The sequence below is a fragment of the Rhyacophila brunnea genome, unplaced genomic scaffold (genome assembly GCF_057557595.1).
Source record: "Rhyacophila brunnea isolate RB1 unplaced genomic scaffold, BYU_Rbru_1.0 scaffold_10, whole genome shotgun sequence".
NCBI classification, from domain to species: domain Eukaryota; kingdom Metazoa; phylum Arthropoda; class Insecta; order Trichoptera; family Rhyacophilidae; genus Rhyacophila; species Rhyacophila brunnea.
Window position 1 is genome coordinate 10,413,877 of NW_028232752.1, and position 21,331 is coordinate 10,435,207.

General features: G+C 31.3%; 1 protein-coding gene across 1 annotated transcript in view; it reads left to right on the forward strand.

The window, feature by feature from the left end:
- Nucleotides 1-336: 336 nt before the first annotated feature.
- Nucleotides 337-21,331, forward strand: part of LOC147078873 (neurotrimin-like) — a 299,771-nt gene continuing 278,776 nt past the window's right edge. Inside the window, exon 1 of the mRNA XM_085950714.1 lies at nucleotides 337-575. Coding sequence (XP_085806840.1) covers nucleotides 479-575 — 97 coding nt within the window. The 5' untranslated portion in view covers nucleotides 337-478. The remainder of the gene's footprint in view (nucleotides 576-21,331) is intronic.

Here is a 21,331-nt window from a genome sequence, read left to right on the forward strand (position 1 = left end):
GTGTTTTTTTTAATATACCGTTATTCCAACAGTTACTAATTAACAATTAATTAATTATTATTATTAGTTATTAACTATTTTATAGAAAGTTACAACGGTGGATTACTATTATAAATACAAATTAATCATATTAACAAACTAATAGTTATTGTGATGTATTTAGTAATTTATTTTAACCGTAATTTCTTTCCACGTAAATAATAATAGTAAATAAGTAAATAAAATTTATAGATACTTAGCTACTAGGTATAATAATATTATCCATGTTTTTAATTAATTTCAAAATTGAACGGTAAAAAATGAAAATAAAAATCCTTGGTATTATAATATTTTCAGTGGTATTTTCATTTCAACGCTTACTAAAAGACAGTTCAAAAGTATTGTAATAACTTTTGATTGAAATGAATCGACGAACTCCAAAGTGAAAACCGCATGAGTGTAAAAACTGAAACTCCGAACAATCCATCACTCTTCAAAAATGGCAGTGTTAAGAAGGAAATATCGCTATAATGAAGCGCATATATCTCTATTTATTCTCGTCGTGGTGACGTGCAAGGGGCTCTGCGAAGTTCAACGTAAGTACAAAACATTTTTCTTTCAAATTAACACAAAAGAACACACATGGGTGGCAAAGCTTGGAAACATTAGTCACAACAAGCATTATATGACAGATTAATCTGTATCTGTTTTGGATTCTTTTTGTTATATATATTTCTTTCTTTCAATACCTATGACACTGTTTTTATTCTTACACTAAATTCACACAATATCAGTATACAATACAACGAGTAAATTAAACAAGTAAATATTTTAAATTTGGAATTGTGTTTTTTTCTAAGACTTGTACATAATTAATAGACTTTATTCTTCGTTAAACTATCTTCAAATATATTACGGAAAGATATTACTTACCTATTTTCAGGGCTCGAAATGGATTGGAACGCACCGGAGCGCCGTTCCGGTTCGTAAAATCACCAAAACTATCGCTCCGTCTCGTGGACATATTATTTGACAGTGAGCTAGATTTTCCATTTGACGTAAAAATTTTAAAATTTATCCACACTGGTAACCTCATTAAATTTCACGATAATTATCAAAATTTGTTTGACCAAAAATTATTTTAATCTAAATTTTATGAGGTTGCCAGCAACTTGTTGCCAATATGGATACGGCATAACACACTTATTAAAAAAAATAGATAACTACATAAACATAATATTATCATAAAATATTGAGCGCTCCGGTTCGTAAAATATTCCATTTCGAGCGCTGCCTATTTTTAACCAATAAAAAATATGTAACCTAAAAACATAAATATCAGCCATCTACTAATTATATTAAATAGTCTGTATCGAAGATACAGTTGACAGTATTTTGAAAATGAACTCTTTCGGCAAAATACAATTTAAAACATTTGATAACACTCCTACAATAAATATATTACATTATCATGATACGTTTAAATTATATTTTCGTAATATTTTTTTTCCTGACCATGTCCGATCCTAATAAGATCATATGGGCCTCCACAGGGTAGAGGTTTGTATTAACAGATTTTGTTTTTTACGAGAAATGGATGTCAGCCACTTGCTCAACCTATCAGGTCCATACCCTGACACACACAAATTGAAATATGTGTACTTGCCAAATCCAGGATTTGAACCTGAGATCTACGGCGTGATAGTCTAACGCTTAAGCCGCGCGGCCACCGTGGGTGTAATAAAGTAATAAAATAATAATGTACTTAACTAATAAAAATATCAATAACTTAACAAAACTGAAATTATATCCAAAGTAGAAACATTATTATTATATTACATATCAAATAATATGAAGGAAAATATGTAATTTTACGTGTATTTATAACAGTTAATAAACTCACATCGAAATAGCATGCAATTATTTTAAACCTGAATCGATATTTATAGACAGGGATATTTATAGGTAGAATATTCACATAAAATCACATAAATTTAAATCATCACTTTGAGTAGGTACATTATACATTTTTATTTGTCACACCAAAATCTAATTTTGAAATACACAATTTCTAACGTAGACAACAATGTAATATAAAGTCTATGTACAGTAGGTACGTATTAGCTAAGTATTATTACTAAGTGACCATAACAAGAAAATGCACGTGTAAACACGTATTGTGATGCAAATTGCAAGATTGCATACATGAATCAAAAAAGTTCAGAAGCTTCTGAAATTTCATGCTACAGTTGGGATCATTACGCTCTGCGCCTGCGCAGTAAAACGATAATAGCGATCCTGCGGCAACCAAACGAACTAGACCGCGGAAATACTCATTTTGAGGTTAACCGATTTTTACGACCTGTAAAATAGTACCATAAAATGACAACATCGCGTCTCGCTTTCTCTAGATTCTAGAAGAATGAGATTAGAGAGACAGTCAGCACTTTCACATGTAAACAGTTATTGTCACGATAGTTTAAAGCACACACTATTGCAGCCAGTATATCAATGCACGTGTACAGGTGCTTTTATTAATAATAATTATTATCAAGATCAGTTTTTTTCATTTAATAGTTTTTTTTTTTTAAATTATCGTTTTCAATAAGACTTATTATTTTTCCATATTTATACATACCTTAGTATTATTTTTTCCTGTCTGCATATTGTGCTTCCATTCAATACCGGGGATCCTCACGAGAAAATTGAAATCGGTCATTAAATATTCATCGTTTCCAAACTTCTTCAAGTACTCTTTCCATGTCTGCAACCCTTTCAGAACGGTTTTCGTTATCAAACGCTACTACGCGAGCAATCAAATTGACCGTTGTCGTTTTGAACGAGGCAAAAAGAAAAAGGATTTAAGTGCGAGAACATTGAAAGTTTCTTAACAAGTTAATCCATTAAATCTATTTTAACCCTTTGTTATCTTTACGATTAGATTGATTTTATTTTATTAAATAATTTATTCTTATGCATATTTTTTTTATATTCCAATCACTTTAATCGAGGCATTAACTCAACAAGTTTATTTAAATGATATCGCATTTACAAGTTGTATTAATGTAATATTTTGTTATGTATTAAATATAATTAATTTTAAAACCATAATGTTATGTTAATTTAAATAAAACAGTCTTATATCAAGGTTACATTTATTATTATAAATGTTAAATATTAAATTATATTATTGTATTATAAAAACTAATATTATATCTATCACCAACAATCACCTCCAAAGGTGGGGAGAAGAGCTTTAGGCAAGGCCTGAACAAAAACGATGAATGAGTGCGAGTGAGAAAGCATTCGGCACCCTTATAATCTCTGCGACACGCGCAAGGGTAAGATAAAAGGTCTACATATGTGTAAATTAGTTTCCAAAAGTATCGCCGGCAAATCGTGGTGAATCGCTTTACGTAGCGTCGATAACTTGCGAGCTCGTGTTGCTAAAATTGCTATTTTTGTGTTAAACATAAAGTCAGTGGTAAATATTTTTAGTTAATTAAGTAAGAAAGATGGTTCTGTTTATTGAATTAAAATATGGTAGCCATACTGATAAGCAAGAAGATGGTATTACGTTTCATAGGTAAGTTGATACATGTTCGTGATAATTTATTTGTATATTAAAATATATTTTAATATCAGTGACCTAGTGTTTCTTTAAAATAACTTGAATTATGGATATCTTTACCTAATGGTTGCATTTAAACCGCTTAAAAATACTATATAACGAAAAAAATTGAAAATTATATTTTAATTCTGAGCGTCTAGTTCGAGCACTTTGGGCGAGCACTAGCGAAATGGTCTATGGTCTCGAACATTATTTTGTAGACGAATGCGTTCACTTGCCCACAAACCAAACGCACGGCACGCAGCTTCATTTAGCAATGCAACGGGTGGCGTCTAGATGTATCTATAGTCTATGGCTTTAGGCATCCCTTTCACTTGTTTTGGTGTAAGATTAATGGCGTGACACATTCGCTCCAAAATAAAGCACTGTTATATCATAATATTTTGAAATAAAATTTTAATACTATTATTAACAATGAATATTTATGTACATCGTAGTCAACGATGCTCATATTTTTATGAGTCTGCCCGATAATGATTTAGGACTCTTTAAGATTCCATAGAGTTGAACCCATAAGGGATAATGCTGTTTGGCGGTATTACAACAATACAAATGATACCTATATTATAATAAAGTAATATTTTTAAAATACAATATAAGAATTATAGTTGTAAGAAAGCCATATAAATTAGTAGGTGATGATCATGAATAGTTTCAGCGCTCAATATAATAAAGTATTATTATTCACCTTACTACTTACAAAGATTATAAGATAGAACAATGACTTATAGTATATTAAGTATTATATAATAATAATGTTTTATCATAATTATTATTATCATTTAATTATTAACATTAAGTCATCTTCAGCTTATTAAGTTTGCCAATTTAAACGAATTAGATCAAAACCCATTTAAGTGGGCAGCATTATTCTTATAGTATTAAACTTAAATATAACCAAGGGCCATTAAAATAAATGTTGAAAAATAAAAATATGAAATTAATGTGATAGCATGTAGTACCAATCTTAAAATGCGAGACTACCTTAGCAGTTAAGACCCGTATCTTGACCTGAGATGGAGTATGGTTTATTGTCATGTCTCCATTATCATTTTGTATAGCATGGAAAGGTCAAATTAGAAAAGTTGAGGCTTTCGGTATGTGACTATATAAAAAAAATCTCAAAATTCTTTGTACTGGGAGGGTAATAAGACGTATCGATATCATTAAACGATTGGAAAAATACAGAGAAGTACTGCCAATAGAAAATAATAAAAACCGGAAAACCACAGTGCTTTCCTTGACAACATTATGAGAAAATATTATCCAACTTAATATCCAAGGAAAGATTAAATGGTGAGAGTATCAGAGAAATGAATGACGCCGCATTTTGTGACTTTAACATCTCCCTGATCGGTACAAGAGCAGGTCCATTGAACTGTTCCGGGTACCAATCGACAAATCGAAAATTGCCCTAATGATGGCTGACTTCCGATAAGGGAAGGCGCGACAAAAAAAAAAGAATTATATAAACATATTTCACGTGTCAAAAACGGCAAATTTATTTCATTATAATAAATTACCCAATAACAATAAAATCATTACAGCGTTGCGTTCATTATTTTTTTTTTAAATGAGTAGTACCTACTTAACAAATTATTATTTCGAGACGTTCCCAATAAGACATTTAGAACGAAAAGGGCAGGTAAATTAAGTTAGTTAAAAAAACAAGCCAAAAATAATCGTATAGACAAAAAAATTCAATAAACGACAATTATCTAAACAAAAATAAATTTAGAAAAAAAAATAAACAATATAGTAGAATAATTTAAAAACAAAATTTAATACAAAGATATCTAGCCGATAGCGCATCACTAAAAATGTCTACTTACGTAAGAAATGCATTGACCAGCTGCACAGCCCTCGCTATTGGTGCCTGATAAGTCTGACACGAGGAAACAGTTTTCTTCCAAAACAAAAATTTTTATAGAAGGTACAAAGTGTTTTTGGATGATAATATAAAGAAAAAATACTCAATATTTTTTTTATTATGGTTCGCATAATTACGCCTATTTGTTGTATATGAGTAGGTAGGTATATACTTTTTATTAAAAAGTAAAAAATCATGCATTTAAGGGTTAATTGGTTTTTACGAGAAATGAATGTTGGCCACTTGCTCAACCTATTAGGTCCATACTCCAAACACAAAATGAAAAATAATATATTGTATATTTGCCATACCCACGATTCGAACCTGGGATTGACGACATTTTAAGCCGACGCGTAAATCGCTCGGTCAGGGTGGCCGTAAAAATAAAAAATAACGATTAGTTTTAATATTAATTTACTACTGCGTCAAATTTACTTTGTTTTTTTGGAATAATATTTAATTTATTTCATTTACCCACCTAATGCCATACAATTAATTCAATTTTAAGTGGATTAACATTACAGGTAAAGCTTCAAAGAAATATAATTATTTTCAAATTTTTTATATTATTTTAAGAGTCGTGTTTATAATTAAAAATTATTTCTTTTGTTGTAATCTGGTGTGACACATATTATTCTATTCGCTGAACAAAAAAAGTTTTGGATTATGTCACAACGAAGCGGAAAAGATTTTATTACGATTTACAAAGTAATATTCAAGGCTTCAACCTTGTAGCTTTCATCCCGCATTAAAATAAATATATAAAAATGAACAGTTTTATTTTTTTAAATATTTTTTTTTTTCATATTCTACAATATATAACTCCTTGATCAATTCAATGGTATTTACTGTAGTATATTGGAGAATCTATAGTGTAAAATAATCTTTATGCACTCTTCATGCACTATGCGCCTAAAGATGCCAAAAGGTAAAACCTGAGTCACAAAAATGACTCAAATGGAATTTTACAAAACTTAAACTCATTAGAATTAAAATTAAAATACTGTATTTATATTGATGTACATTACATCTACATGCTCGATCTTAAAATGAACATAATGTAAGCCTCCATGAGGTGGAGGTTGTATTAATAGATTTTTGTGAATATTGACCAATGGCTTAATCAATTAGGTCCATAATTTATGAATCCGTGACATTATAAGTTAACGCGTTACTTAATTACGCTACGCGTAGTTTAATATTAATAATAAAACTAAAATTAAACATTAATTTGTAGGTATAATAGTATGCTAACTTATATTATATTCTCTTTAGTTTTAGGTATTACATTATTATTTTAAAGCAAAACTGTAGCAAAATTTTTCCGAAAAGTATCATAAAAGTCTATGAAAAATGATCTACAGGTGGTGTAATAATAAATTGTACTTTTGACAGAATATCAAAATTTTTACTAGCTCACCCATTATACTTTCACGATCGTTAAGTTGAAAGCATAGTCGTTTTAGGGAACTATTAAGTATTTTTCAAAATATACTACCTACTTATATTACCTATTTATAGTTGAACAGTGTAATAAAGTATAGCTACCGTACTGAACTATTTTGCATATTATGCCACAATATCCTTATGTAGTGGCTATATATATATATTTATTTATCGCCAAAAATTAAGTACCTAATTACAAGTGGCGTGCTGTGACTTTTGCTTAGCGGAATTCTGTTGAAAAATAAAGTACTCACTTTACCTAATATTTTCTATTTATTATTACGACTTAGGATTTTGTAATTAATTTAATATTGGCGCGTAACAGATGAAGTAATATATACTAGTATCTATAAACATACCACATAAGTGTGAAGTTCGACAGTTTGGACGCCGAGCGAGAGAAAACGATGCAATCAGAAATAATAACGGTGACAATACTTATGGAATTCGTGCGCAGTTGAAAAAATTGCCGGCCGACCCTCCTTCACCCTGCAGCGGTGATACAAGAGCGACCTACGTACTGCAGGTCTGGGCGGGAGGAGCAAGAGTTGGCGATGTATCTAAGGAAGTTGCGCCAACTTGTGCTTGCCCTATGTTCCAATGTTACGACGTGACAGGGTGGAAGAGAGAAGAAGAAGAAGAATAAATTGCAATCTGCACAATTTCAAGCTTAAGTTGTTCCACTATAATAGTGCTGCAGCATAGTTGCTATGATCTACGAAGTAATGTTTAGTGACATTCACTATACTATTGAAAAATACATTTACGTAGACAATATTATTACAAAGTATTATATTGATTATTTCCGAGGATGCGAAACATCTACAGCATCTATGGACCGCACGCCACTGCAGGTATATAATACTATAAATTATTTTATCGTCATTATAATCTAAAAACATTTTTACACAGATGATGATGTACCTATCTAGAAAGGATGTCTTTGATTATCATTATGTCACTTCTCGGTTATTTTACCATGACTGAGAATCATAACCACCCTGGAATTTTCTAATGTTCTGAGGAAATAAGACTCTTTACGCCTCAAATATTTTATCTGCTTCTCTCAGGGCAGAGTGAAAGCTGATTTCAAAATGCTTCTTCGCTTAGTTTAACTTTTTTTTAATTGTCCTAGAAGCTACTTTAAACTACCAATATCTCTAGCTAAATTATAAAATAATAAATATTGAATTTGTTTTGTTTATTAATAATTGAATGAATCATTTACAAAGTACAACGTATATTTCTGAATCGTTTGAGATCTCATGAAATTATATGCATAAAATGACGGTTACATGTAAATTGTACGTAAAACCTTTCACTGTGGCATAGTTCGCCGTGAGCTTTTTTATCGGAAAGACATGACTGTATGCTAAACGGTCTCCAATTCTATTAGATTCAATATGGACATTAATTCAATTTGCATAGCTGATTTTGAAAAAATTCGTGAATTAAAGAATGGAAACCTAACCTAAGCCAACAAATAATCCAGTATATCGGCTATTTTCAAAATGTGTTTGCTGCCGGCTTTCTGTAAAGTGAAAACGACAAGAACCGTGTTTTATTTAGACATGATTTTTATGTCAGTACTATACGACCCAAAGAGATTGGACGGTTTTTATCATACGGCTATAATATATTTCCGATATAACATTTAACGGTAAAGTGTGATACGGCGAACTACATACATACAAGTTTGCGGACATATAAAATGACAACCAGAACGCAGTTATTGTGTTTTTTTTCTTCGTCTATCTCACCGATCGAATCCAACCGGTTTAACACTAAGTTTACCACCGAAAGACTTTTTTATCTACTATTCAACTTTTGTTTCGCTATGTTTATTTATTCAATAGTTATAAGTGACTGTATTGTTATTTTTTGTTTTGATCTTATAACTGAGCTTTTATAAAATACCTTACGAAATATAAAGATGTCGCTCTATGTCAAACGGTAATAGTGTTGTCATTTGCTTTCAGTCATATTTACCGGAAACAGTCAATACGCCGAGATTCGTGAATTCTAACAGTTAATTTACGGCGATCGTTACACAACCCGACATTGCCATATACCAAAGCCGTCCGGCTTTTTAAACTCACTGAATAAATATTATGTAACATAATATCATTGTAACCCTTTTAAGATAGGTCCATAGCGAATATGGATACTTATAAAACGTGCATAATAATTATGCTTAATTTTGTAAAAATAGAATAAAAGTATGGAAGTTTTTTTAACATTTATATCATTTTCACGAGTGGGTAGTACCTACCTACATACAATTATATTAATTTATTAGGCACAGTTCGGTTATGAGGAATACAGTATATATTCAGTAAAATAGCCGATATACTGAAATATTTGTTAGGTTAACCTAACCAAACCTAACCTAACCTAACCTAGCCTAACCCAACCTAACCTAATCTAAATATCTACTATCTACTATCGGAAAGTGTGAACACAGAAACTCGTGAAATTAGCAACTTCTATAAAAAGTATTGTAATGGTCACTAGTGTTATAGTGTTTAATAAAATAGTGTTGAGTCATTGTTTAGAAACATTGAAATTATCCCCTCTCCTTTTTTTTAAACAAATTTTTCAATATTTCTAGGGTACAGATATCTACCAAAATTAGAAACAGTTACAAATGATTATTGATCGCTAATATTGTTTCTATTAATCACTACGGAATTGGACTGACTAATTGCTTCTCTGAAAATTTTCCACCTAATTGAAATACCTATTGCTATAGCTAAAAAAATAGCCACGTCGTAATTACAATTATAATATGTACTTACATATAAAACCTTTACCCTGCAGGGAGGCCCATATTATTGGGATCGGACACGGTCTAATAATTAAAATATTAAAAATACTAACAGCGAAAACTGTCCCTAAATAGTATAACTTTATTTTATTTATTTAATGATTCATCTATAAATGTATTACATTTAAGTCTATAGAATCTTCTACTAACACACGAAAATAAAATCTTGGCGTATATTGCAATACAAAGTTTTTTTTTGTATGTAGTTTGACACGATTTGTCCTTGAGAATTTAATATTGTCTTTCTCACTGTATGCAACAAGTCATGCTTTTAACGACTACGCCTTTGCGAATATCATATATCATTATGTTATTTTACTCCAGGTGAACTCTGGCCGAGCGGTTCATTGGTGGTGTTGGCATGTGTGTCTCTGATAATTACCTTAGGAATCGAGGGTATCCGTTGTTTGTTCTCCCAAGGTGCACAACTAACCTTCAATTAGTGATACCAATTGGGAGGGCAATAACCATGTTTATTGAAATCGCTTTGGATATTGATATATTCCACTTACGTGAAGGTGAATTAAGGTGGACGTTGTTTTATAAGTTTTTAGGATAGGGTCTATCGATAGTGCACTCTGTGTGCTTCCATCTACTTTTATTTTTGTTGCTTTATTTTATTTTTTATGTTCTTTATTTTGTTTCTTATTTTATTGTATTATTAAGTCACATTTCTGTGTATTTTTATTTTAAAAATTGTTAACACTTATTTTATGTCATGTCGTGAACGATTTGAATTTGTAATTTGTTATTTTTATTATAATAATTGTTATGTAAAATAAATAAATAAATTTGATTTGATAAGAAAGTCTTTATATAGATATTTGATAAGAGGCCGTATATTTTTTAGCGCAAGTTTTATTCGCGGTTGGGCAGTACTTTTTTCAGTAAAATATCGATTATAGATAAGTAAAAAATAATAATGTATGTTAAGTAAATTTCAGTCCGGTAAATATGACTTTTTTATTTAACTATCACAGCCTACCTTCCTATAATAAGAAACGTTTTTTCGCTATAACTGGCGATATATTATATCATAGAGACATGACAGTAAAGTTGTAGAATTTAAAAATGGGTCACACATTTGTCAAAATATTAATAATTGTGAATATTATCCGTCTGACGTTTGTTCGAATTTATTTCCGGACATCCTGCGACTACAAAATACCATCAACACACAACAATACAGAGATCTTGTCACGCTACGGTTCCCGTTGTAATATCGCAAAGTTTTGTGTTCTTGTCGTTATCAAGAGCTCGAGATCGTCACGGAAGATCTCCACGATTTCGTTTCCGACTGACAAAGCAACTATTGCCACTTACCTCCCAGATCGCCACGGACACGCAATAAACCTGTTTCCCATATTGTTGTGTCATAATAGTAGTAATGTCAAGGGATATTGTGCTAACAACTTTTCATGATTTTCTGCACAAGTAGTCTACGGGAAAATGTTCTACAAACTTTTGACATCTGTAGATCATTAATCTTACATACTTCTAATGCTTAATACTCTACCATGACATTTATAATTAAATACTCTATATATAATTCCATAATAAGAATTCCGCACAGCATAAATATAGTTACATGTAAGTTGTACGTATTCAGTTCATCGTGGGACACTTATTCGTAAGCCGCAGTACGTGAAACATGTGTTCGTATAACATTTTATCAAATAACGAGTTCTTCGTTGAACATTTCACCGTGGAATACATTTGTACGTATCTTACAAAATGCAGCGATAGTTTACAAATAGAACTGTTCCTATTAGATTTACCCTAACCTATCCTAATCTAGTAAAGACATCTAAAAAAAAATCGCCACATGTTGTAGCATACATACAAATATACTCCACGGTGAAATTTTCAACGAAGAACTCGCCATTTGATTAAATGTTACACGAACTCATGTTTCACGTACTACGGCGAACTTTTTACGTAAAAATTTCCGGATATGCATAATAATATATTACCTCTCTGAACCAACCAGCCCCGGTCTCCACTTGGCCATTTGTTTGGTTACAAAGCATTAACAGTTTTTTTATACCTGGGAATATCTCAGGAGAAGATACACAAGACTATGGTCGCTACACCATCAAGTGTATTTTGACTGACTTTAGAGAGACTTTCTAATAAAATGTGCCCATGGGAAATAGGGATACGTTGATCTATCAAAAATAGTTTTGATTAAACAAAAAAAATAATAATTATATACAAAACAATGCGAAGAGATCTTTGTCTGCAATAAAACGCTGCATTTTTTTAAACACAACAAACATAGTCTTTGTGACAACCATATCTCACGACCCAATGGGCTTATTCCCAGGTTAGACTGAATTAAGTATGTCTTCCTTTCAGATAATATTCTCGGATGTTTTCAGATGATATGGTTTGTATCCAGTATTTCTCCGCCACTTGGGCATAATGGTTGGTGGTGACGAAATTGACTAGTGCCATAGTGATCAGGAGTCAAAGAGGTTATTATTCAATTCAATTTAATTTATTTATTTTTCATATTGTGGACATTACAAATTATAAGTTTAAGACGTTCACAATATGACATGAAACAGTATTATAAAGAAGAAAAAAAATTAATAAAAGAGATAAAAATTTAAATATAAAAAGAGAACATAATATAAACATACAAAACGCAGTGAAGATACAATTATCCATCTATAGTAGTTCAAAGAAGTACACCGAGTTAGCTAAAGAGACCCTATTTTAAGAATTTATAAAATAGCGTCCACCTATACTCACTCTCACGCAAGAGGAATATATCAACACCCGAAGCAATTTGGTTGAACATAGCTATCTCCCTCCCAATTGGAATTACCAGTGGCAGGTTGGTTCTGCACCTTGGGAGAATAAACAACTGATGCTCCCTATTTCTAAGATAGTAATCAGCGACACAGAGGTCAACACTGCTTAGAATGGCAGAGTTCTCATTTATACGTCGTATAAGTCGAAAAAAATACGTAGTTAAACAAAAATCTCTTCTAAATTGCAGATTGTAGTATGTAAGCATACCTAAGAGAAAGTCAGTTGGATAAAGCCACGGATAGTATCTATACAACATCAAGTAAAGGAGTCTCAAGAATTTTTTCTATACCCTCTTGACCATAAGGCCATACTTTAACTGTGACCAAAGAATATACCCACTCTCAAACCTGCTTCGAACTAAAGAATTAAACAAAATTTTCAATACCGTAACATCTGAAAAGACCCGGGAAGTACGCATGACGAAGCCCAACATCTTAAGCGCCTTGTTACAAATGGTAACTATGTAGCTAATAAATGTCGGTTTACTCTCAAACGTAATGTCAAGGTCCCTTACAGATGATATTCGTGACAAAATTCTGCCATACATCAAATATTGGAAAAACAACACTTTTGAGACTCTGGTAAACGACAAAAGATTGTATTTATCAATATTGAATTCTAGTTTGTAACGCCTGCCCCAATCTTAAATATTATTGATATCAAGTTGGAGCTGAAGACAATCATTCAAGGTGGCAACTTCCAAAAAGAGTTTCAAGTCATCAGCTAACAACAAAAACATAGCAGTTTTTATTGTCAATGCTATGTCATTTATAAAAATTGTGAACAGCAATGGCAATCGCGTCATTGTTGTGAACAGCGTCATTAAACGTACTGTCTATTTTCTGGTTGATACGTTTTCAGTGTCAAGGCTTAGAGGCGGGGCAAGGTAAAAATCACCAATAATGGCCTTCTCAGCTTTGAGGAGCATCGTGGATGCACAGCGTACCAGTATGTGCAGCGAGGATATCGGCCAGGACAAAGAGGTTGAATGGTATGCTTAGGTGAATGACAACAGCGCACTGCGCTGCCCACTTAAGATAATAAATCTAACCCTTACACTTTTCTGAATACACATATACCATATCGTCTCTGTTCTGGCAGAACACTCTAACTGTAGAATAATAATTTTGAGTAATTTGACTTTGAAGTTGTTAAAATGTTTGAAATGTTCTATCATGTGAGTTTAAGTAACCGTAAAAAGGATGAATTTAAAAATAAAGACTTTTATTTATTAAGAAGGTTTCCAGACGGTAAAGTTTGACACCCACGGTGGCCGCGCGGCTTAAGCGTTGAACTATCACGCCGTGGGTCTCAGGTTCAAATCCTGGGTGTGGCAAGTATACATACTGTTTTTCAATTTGTGTGTGAGTCAGGGTATGGACCTAATAGGTTGAGCAAATGGCTGACATCCATTTCTCGTAAAAAACAAAAATCTGTCAATACAAACCTCTACTCTGTGGAGGCCCATATGATCATATTAAGATCGGACATGGTCGAAAGAAAGAAAGAAAGAAAGTTTGAAATATGGAACATTTTGGTATAACTAACTCAATGTCATTTTTTCGAATTAGTGTCTTCTGCCAGAACAGTGACGATATGCTAGCAAAATAGGTAACAATCCACATGAAAAGGAATTCCTCACAAGCTAATTTTAAAATTTCAAAAAACAGTATATAAACAAGTAATAACATTTACCTTGCCCACTCTATAGGTAACTTTATTAGACGAGCAATTTCTAATGTACTACGTCGATAGAAAAATACATGTACCTGAGGCCATTTAAGTTGTTCTTCTCAACCAATAATACCATCACAAGCCTGCAAGTAGGTCAGATTACTTCAATTTAATTGCATATTAGGCTACTTACTATTGGGCTGTGAAGAGCTTATGTAAGCATTATATGGCTTTATGTCCTTATATTTACAGGTTTGTTTACACCTTTGTTTTTATTCAGGGGTTTTGATTAGCCATTGTAATTGATGTGTTGTTGGTATCAGGTTGTTAGCTATCAAAGCAACTATTATAGGAACAACCAATATTTTACGTTATTGTGAATACAACTCCTCAATACTGAGAATGAGACTAATTAATGAAATGTAGAATTTAACGGAAATGTTGTTTTTTTTCAAAAAATCAGAGTTGACTTTTACTATTTAAATATCGGTTCAATAAATAAACACTCTTCTCTATCATAATATTATATAAAAGTTTTTATAACCAAATTTACGTACCAATTATTCTATAATATTATAAAATTGAGAGTAAATTCGTACGTTGAGTAAATTATTACAATGTTGTTTAATCACAATGTCATAATGCAGTTGTGTTACTAAACAAGTTATCTTTGCTATGTATGCATAAGCTTTTGGTGGAAGGCATATCTAGTCAAAACAAACGCTACGGGAACATTAATTCATCTGTCATAAAACGTACTTAGCTTTCTAAATATATGCTGCAGGAGAGCTTTGGTTATTATTACCCATTTACATTGAAGTTTTCTTCATGCGCTTTAAAGTTAATGTCAGTACTTTACATTTAGTTGTGTTTGCATCAAATTAACTTAATTAGCATAGTATATAAATAGTCTAATATTATTAAGATAGGTATATAATATAATTTAAAAACACATTAATACATTATATATTATAATACTCATTATTAAAAAATGTATTTAAAATGCCGGTTTTTCAACACCTACTTTTTAGGTTAAAAATATTTGTCATTTATTTTTAAGCTTGTTTTCAGATTTTTTTGGTACATAATTATTATAATATTATGTTGTACAGAAACTTACGATTTTATTGAAGTTATTTTTTTTAGAATTATTAATAACCATGTCCTTGTTTTTTCGTACAAGGTGGTTGTTGGTAATTTTGAATAATCGCAATCACCCAGGCTTTGAGAAAAACACATAATTATTGTGTCCTCTCCGGGATCAAACCCAGAACTCTCGGGCGGAAGGCCAGCGCCTTGCGCACTGCACCATGAGAGCCGCCTATGATTTTATATTATACTATTATATTAACCATACTCAACTAAGCTAAGTATAAAGACTATTGTTAATAGTTGAAGAGCGGTAATTTCTCCAAATCTTATAACCAAGCTACGTGTACAAAGTATTTAATACTTAACAGCTTTACAAAGGGTTGAAGAAAGCTCCTAGCTGTCAACAACTTTTCTTCTGACATGTTTACATACCAGCTAACACCGTATAATATTAACACCTAAGGTATATTTGCCTATATAATTTATGATTGCTAAGCTCGCTGTTCATATTTTAGTAGGGTGCATAGCAATCAGTCATTTTGTAAAATACTTCCATGGAAAGCAATTACTTTTCATTATATTTCACACAACAAATAATTTTTCATCTTTTTTGAAATATTTTTCATTCCATGGAAACACTTGTAAATACATTAAAACGTGTAGTATTCATTTCAATAATAATGTTTGGTAAACCTCTATTTATTTAATCTATTTTCTGATATTAATAGTTGTCATTAACAATTATTATTAATAGCTGACCCAGGTGGCTCTCGCCAGTCTGTCTCGCTAGGTCTTGCAGACAGCTTTTCGTCATTACGACATGGTGTTGGATTTTAATAAAAATGTGAAGTTATAGTTTTCCACAGGTTTTTTAGAAGGTTTGTCGATAGCTATTTCAGTTGTCACACCATTATCAAGACTACTAGTCTGGTAACACCATTATCAAGACGACTAAAAACCTGTACAATTTAATATTAAATATATTTCCATTTTTCTTTAAATGGAATTCTACCAAGTAAATGCTCCTCAGATAGTTTGACATTTTGCTGATATGTCAGTTTTATGATTTGCAAGTCGTCACTGTCGTATGCGTAGTTTAATCTGAAGTCTAGCTATCATAATTCTTCCCTTTTCTTTCTCGGTATTCCATGGTAATATTATTATTAATTGATATTTTAGGTTAAGTAAGGTTGTCTTAAATAGTTAGGTACTTAATAATTATGATGTTACTACAGATGAATACATACTAATATTAACGCAGAATTAAGAATAATATCGTCACTGTACAAGCCAATTGTCGTAACCCTCACTTTTCACCGAAGTGATATTTTGAGGGCAATGGACTTATTGCATACTCTTGCACGAACTGGCCAAGTATCGTAGATCCCAAAAAAAAAATATTTTATATCAAAATAATTCAAAACTATTTTTGAGCCATTTGTAACTTACAAAAAATATTCCAGCCAAATGCTGTAACCCCTAAACGCAAGCCACTAGTTTGTCGATAAAAGAAAATTCTCAATATGTAATAAAATAAAATATATAAAATAATAATTCAATGCCCATAGTCCTTATCACTTCCTGAACAATTTGATATTTGAGTATTACGCCAATTGGCCTGTACAGTGACGATATGGTCTTAATTAGTATTTAAAATAAATTTAAAAATGTAGAAAAAAAAAATTATTTTCTTGAGGGCTAATAATGAAAAGCCTTCGTTGTGAAAATATTCAGGTAGATGTCACAGTATTATTTAACAATAACATGATATATTTACGTTCTAATAGTTACAGTCGTGGAACTTTTAAATCAATGGTTTAACGCAAAGATATTGTATGTCTAGTTATGTATAATATGTTGAGAAAATCGAATTTAGATGCATGAAAAATGGACATAATATGTATTTGAAAGATAAAATATCTCCTTAAATATCCTAGTAGGACGTACAATAATTTTACAGCATCACGATATTATGATGTAGAGGAACGTTTTGTGTATGTTAACATAATTTCGACAAAAATTGGAAATACAATTAATATCTTTGCACTAAGCCATCGAAATATTAAATAACGCAGCTCATTTTTATAAGTTCGAAATATTGACAAAGGCTACATTATAATAATATTACGTAAATAGATGTATATATTACTCTGTGAATAGCAATATAAAATTTAACATACATAAATTAGTAATATATTAATATCTACTAGATTTTTATTTAACACGACACTCAACGGGACTTCAACCTGTATTTACTGAATTCGCGCCAGTGTGCTATACCAATTAAAATACTTGCGTATTATCTAATAACGACAAAATAATTAGTAGTTTTTACATTAAAAACTTTAACGTACTTTACCTCTACCTTTTGGAAGTTATCTACGCTTCTAGATGACTAGATTATTATCCACCAATTCTTCCCTGTTTTCCAACTCATTTCTATTTAGTAAACTTTATTACTTCAAACATATCCCCTTGTTTGTTTCATTAAAGAATTGTTTGGTTTTTTTTTCATTGCATAATGCCCAACATGCACTTACCATGTTTCTGAATTTCCATTTTACTAAAGGTTTATGTGATTGCAGGAAGTATATACTGAATAAACTCTTCGTATTTTAAATATAATGGAAGATCATTTTTTGAAAACATTATTCAGACGTGTATATTACAAAACATACAAGGTATATTAGTAGTCATATATTATAATAGTCACTATTTCATTATATTTTTAATGTACCTGCTTCGTTTAAAAATAACTCAATTATTTGTATATTTTTATAGAAAAAACAACCTTATTAACATGTTTATTTTTGAACTACTTTAGTATTCTGTTTCCTCTTTTGATTAAATCAGTTAAATTTATTTTTCATAGTCCCCGCATGTATTCAAAAATTTATAACTGACCCACATTTAATTATATTTGTTTACTCGTATATTTTTATTTGATTTGTTTATAAAAGGCCTAAGCTCATTGTAAATTTTCTGTCATGGTAACGCAATAAGTTTATTTCATTAATATGTAATATGTTTTCAAAATATTGTCTATATTATAACATATGTATATTTGGGAATTGTTGGATTATTTTTAAAGTGTTTTGTTAAAATTATTTCTTAGTCATTGTTTTAACGTAGGCTTAAAAGTGGGTCGATAGTTCGAGTGCCATTTCAGATTAATTACGTCCTATTTATTGAGATGCTTAAGATGACATTTTTAAAAAGGTACATATTTGAAGCCTCCCCCTCAATAATGATCTATGTTATATTTGGAAATTTTGAGATAACCTTCTTCTTCTTCTTTGGCCATATCCGCCCCCTAACTGGAGCATATGGACACCACGCGGCGCCTCCAGGAATCCCTGTCTCTCGCCAGTCTTCTTGCTTCGTTCCAGGTTAAACCAGCATCCCGTAGCTTTGCCGTATATACTCTGTAGATTGTATTTAGCGGCCTTCCAGGACGCTGGAATCCGGTCGGCTTGAAAACAGGCAAGCCAGGTTGAAGTTCTCTTCTGGCATCCGCAGCACGTGGCCGAGCCAGGTCCAACGTCGCTTCTTCACTTTCAGCGTAATGAGAGGCTGCTTGGTGCGTTCTCTTATCTCCTCGTTGCTTCTAAAGTCATACCACTGCATACCCAGTATTCATGGCAAACATCTGTTTTTGAAGCTCAGTATACGGTTGCTCTGAGCCTTCGTAAGGTGCCCAAACCATAATAAAAATATAAATAAAAAAGATAACCAGATAAAACTTTTTTGTTGAGAAGAAAGTATTTATAATTAAAAGGCCTCTCCTAAATATCTTCATCACTTATTTTTATTCCTCTTCTAACTATCATAATATGATTACCTCTTTTAATTATTAAAAAAAACATTGGTAAGTGACTCAATTATTTTGATTTAGTTATTTTTTAATATTTCAATAAGGTAATATTGTCCACGGTGGCCGCGCGGCATAAGCGTTGGACTACAAAGCCGTGGGTCCCAGGTTCGAATCCTGGGTCTGGCAAGTACAAAAATTGTTTTTCAATTTGTGTGTGTCAGGGTATGGACCTAATAGGTTGAGCAAGTGGCTGACATCCATTTCTCGTAAAAAACAAAATCTGTCAATACAAACCTCCACTCTGTGGAGGCCCATATGATCCTATCAGGATCGGACATGGTCGAAAAAAAAAAAAAAAAAAAAAATAGAATACACAAAGCCATGGAAACACCACTTATGATACAGAATAATTATATTATAATAATATTATATTATATAGAATACCCATAATTTGAAAATACCTCACACATATACCCACATCCTACTACAAAAAATCATTTTGTAGAAAAAAATACAACACCCGACGGGACTTGATCCGGTATTTGCTGGCTGTTTTTTGCCAGTATGTTTTTCCAATTAAAATACGAGCATCATAGTTCATTACGACAATTTTCACTAGTAGTTCGTAGATGAAATGCGTATCGAACCCGTCGAGTGTCGTATTTTGTCCACAAATAATTTTTTCTAGTGTGTATTATATGCGTGAGATGTTTTCAATATATAGAATGTTACAATTCGAAATCTTGTGACTTATTCGTTGAATAAAAAAAAAAGATTAAAAAAACTATAATATATACCTACTTATTTATAAATCCTATATATTTTTTAAATCAGTTAAGTTTATCCAGAATACTGGTATCATTTTCTAAATAATATATTTCTACTGTGAATATGAAAGAAGAAAACGGCTCTTTCTGTAAGAAAAATACTTACGCAAGAACAAAGCGTTTATTTTTATAGGCTTAATAATGGTGTGACAATCGAAATAACAATCCAGTAAAAACTAATTTGTTTTTGACACCGTATTACACTACTGTTGTTTAGAAAATTCTCGCATCTAAATTATTTTTATTAGTCAAATATCGCATTCAGCCTATCTCAAAAGCTTCGAAGTAAACTGGATTATATTACGTATGTTCAGTTATTTCAAATGTATTTTTTTTAATATAAATTGTTCTACCTTATTCTTCGAAAATGTGACACCTAGTCTAATAATACTTATGATCAGAGACACAAGGTTGGTTTTAGGGTCCGGATTCTCATCAGAACCGTACAAATATTAACTATTTAGTTAAACGGAATATTACTTTTATTATTCTTCGTCAGGACAAGGAATTCCAATCCCGGGATCCTGAACCATTTTCGATACCTATGAATCCCGGGATTGATAAACATAATCCTTAATCTTTCGGGATTGATTTTTTTTATCAATTTTTATGGAAAATAAAATAAAAACGAAAATATAACAGAAAAAATACTTTTAATAACAAATAACTACATTAGAAATAAAGTGAATTTTAATGAAGTTTGATTTATACCCATGTGTAAGTTGCCGATTCATTTTATTTTTTCATATAAATTAATAAAAATGAGAAAGAATGGAAAAAACAATTCCACCGTGATCTCATACGTTTTACGGCAGTTTCATATGTGGCTGACTAATTAGATTTATGAAGCGGTAAGGCCATAAGTAGGTACACCATGATTTGCTTTACTATTTTACATCTCGCTAACCCATTCATTAAGTATTTACTATCAGAAACAGCAATCTCATATAAAATTCATATTATTATTTATATTACTATATTATTTACTTCATTAAACTTATATATTTCCAAGATTGAACGTATAGGTACAATATTAACAATAAATGTCTTAAATAGTATAAATTATACTGGATTTATTTTTGACCAATTTTAACAATGTTATTTGAAAATATAATAAAATTTATATTAACAATGGAAAAAAATGCCAATCCCGGGACCAGTCCCGGGATTCCGGGATTGTAAAATTGTAATCCCGAAATCCTGGGATCAGAATTTTGGCTCGGGATTGGATTCCCTAGTCATGACATCATGATTGAGAATTATGAATCAGATGATTTGGCTATCGAACAGCGTATGAACGGGTTGACCACATTCTTCTCGGAATTATACGACACGCGAGATCTGCGGCTAC